Genomic DNA, 2,689 nt, shown 5'->3' on the forward strand with positions numbered 1-2,689 from the left:
CTGCAATTTTTGGCAAATTTACAATCGAAATTGTATTAACTAATTGATGTACAAAATAAGTAAGTTAAAATTAAATGATAACAATGTTTTATAAGTGTCGAACAGCTTTATTTAAATTAAACAGAAAATTGAACAAAAAAATTTAACAATATAGCAAAAAAACGAAAAATTAAATAATGTAACAACAAACATATAAATATAACAAATATATAAACAATAAATAAAGAAGTCGGATGAAAATGCAAAATAGTTCATAATAAATAAACAAGAGTATTTTTAATGGAAAAAGACATCATTGTCAGCATGTAAACTTCTGTAGGGAATATTCGTTGACTGTCGAATGCAAATTAATAGGAGTTATAAGGCAANTGTAGGGAATATTCGTTGATTGTCGAATGCAAATTAATAGGAGTTATAAGGCAATATAGCAAGTTATTAAATCAGTTTCACCACCGTACTCGGTCCAATAGTTTTTATTGCTTCTACGTTAGCAAAAACAGTAGTCAGCATTTCATTTGGCGGAGGTGTTACGACGATTTCAATTAATAATGACTCTCCTTCGAAATGCTTTGGCATCTCGTAGACTTCTTTTCGATTAAAGAACATCACTTGTGCTGTGTCAATCAAGTAAATTTTCAACATACCATCGTTCGTCTCGTCCATAATTTTCCCACGGTACCATTCAGCGCCAAAAAATATCAAGCACATGTCGTACTTCTCAACTTTCTCGATACGTTTTAAGTTATTTTCAATTTTTCGTAGTTTATCACACAAGGTGATTACCGACTTTCTACTCTCCATCGTGTGTACCAGATAACATGTCTTCGTTCGTTTTTGAACTATCATTATCTGTGGAAAGATTATTGTAATAAAAGATTGTTTGTATGATAAAAATAAATAACTAACTTTTTGCGTCTCGCCTAGTTTTAATGTACGTTTCTTAGTACATGGGTCTTCTGTTATGTCAGTGCTGAGATTTTGTTCTTTGCAACATTTTTCTTCAATTTCAAATCGGTTCATATCTGTGGTCTTAATGTCATATTGTTTAAGCTGCGGTTCTTTTGAAGTAACGATGTTCTTGTATTTTTTAAGTCGGTCTTGAGCTGAATAACGTGTATTATCGGTGTTGTACAGTTGTCTATTTTCGGGCTGTTTGAATTTATTTGTTTGATGAACGATTTGTAGCTCCTCAGTTTTACGGTATTTCATAAGTCTATCTTGGGCCGTATAACGTTTGGCATTATATGTTGCGTAATTGTTCGGCTTAAGTCCAGGTTTATATGCGTTCTTCTTTGCATAAGTCTTCTCATATTTATTGCCGACGTTTTTGGGTTTCAAATTCTCAGCATTCCAAATCTGAGTGTTGAGACATTGTTTAGATGTTGAACGTGTTAATACGAGTTCATTTTTGTCAATGAGTGCCTTTAAAAATATAAGTATAAATATCTATGCTATGTACACATATTTTTTTTTCACTTACGATGTTAAATATTTCTTTCTTTTTGATGACATTGGTAAGGATATTCATCGAGGACGTGTCAAAAAATTCTCCACTTATTCCTTGAAGTTTAACGCGATACTCAACGGGCTGTTCACGATTCTTGTCATTTACTTTGATAACGGTTAAATTTTGCAAGTAGTCATAATATCTTATGACGATCCGATCTCCTCTCTCTAACAGTGCCATAATTATTGCAGGTNTTCTAACAGTGCCATAATTATTGCAAGTGAATTCGACGGCTATTTTTGGAAATAGTCAATATGTTCGACTTGCGAATGTCGCGTTGTTTTCAAGATTTTTGAAATTTGATTTCGACGCGACTGAGACTTATAGACTAGATGGCTTCCACAAGAGCTTATATGTTCTTTGTTCGCAGGTTAGACTAAAAGTCCCAATGAATTTTTAGTTTACTAGATCTTTTATACTAATTTTTTCCCGATTTTTTTGGCCAGTGACAAATAACGTTGTTAAAACAAATTATTTCAAAAGTAAATATTTTATTCACGATCGCCATAAATTGTTTTTAGCCAATATTTAAATTATATTTTTTTGAATTGTACACGTATACATCCGAATAAAAATCAACTATAATTTAGTGACCGAAATAAGTTATTATCGAATGAATGTTATAAAAAATATGCCTACTCTTTGATTTATAGAAATAGTTTTTAAGATATAATTCATTTTTAAGGAATTGACAGTAGCTTTATTTAATTAACATACTGTTACGGTTTGTAACTTAAATTAATTACATTTTATCAAACATTTTAATAATCGTTGGCCAATTGTAAAAAATATTTTTTTATGTTAATTGGCTTAAATAAAAAGTAAACAAGACTTAATTGGCCAACGACAAATAACGTTGCTAAAACAACTTTTTTCATTAATTCAAAGTAAAATATGTTATTTAATAATCACTATAGATTGTTTTCAGCCAATATTTAAATTATATTTTTTTGGTTTATACACAATGTTATACAACAAATTTTCTATTCTTGATTTCATAGAAATAGTTTCTAAAATATAACACATTTTATTCAACAAATTTAATAATTATTTATTGTATTTTTATAAAATGTCTAACATTGTAGGTCTCTTCTAAATCCCAAGAAAATTGTTTTATAAATTTGAAATTTAGTTGAAACATAGATTAAACACTATACAATACCACATTTGAAAATCACTATA

General features: G+C 29.4%; 1 protein-coding gene across 1 annotated transcript; it reads right to left on the bottom strand.

Annotated features, from left to right (window-relative positions):
• Positions 1–395: 395 nt before the first annotated feature.
• On the bottom strand, positions 396–1,687 carry LOC126904053 (uncharacterized). The gene is made up of 3 exons (XM_050682691.1): positions 1,613–1,687; positions 907–1,422; positions 396–849 (listed from the first exon to the last, which is right to left on the bottom strand). The coding sequence occupies exons 1-3, from the start codon at positions 1,685–1,687 to the stop codon at positions 436–438; spliced, it is 1,005 nt and encodes a 334-aa protein (XP_050538648.1). The 3' UTR covers positions 396–435.
• Positions 1,688–2,689: the final 1,002 nt, after the last annotated feature.

The sequence above is a fragment of the Daktulosphaira vitifoliae genome, unplaced genomic scaffold, assembly GCF_025091365.1.
Source record: "Daktulosphaira vitifoliae isolate Bord-2020 unplaced genomic scaffold, ASM2509136v1 Scaffold_4, whole genome shotgun sequence".
Lineage (NCBI taxonomy): Eukaryota > Metazoa > Arthropoda > Insecta > Hemiptera > Phylloxeridae > Daktulosphaira > Daktulosphaira vitifoliae.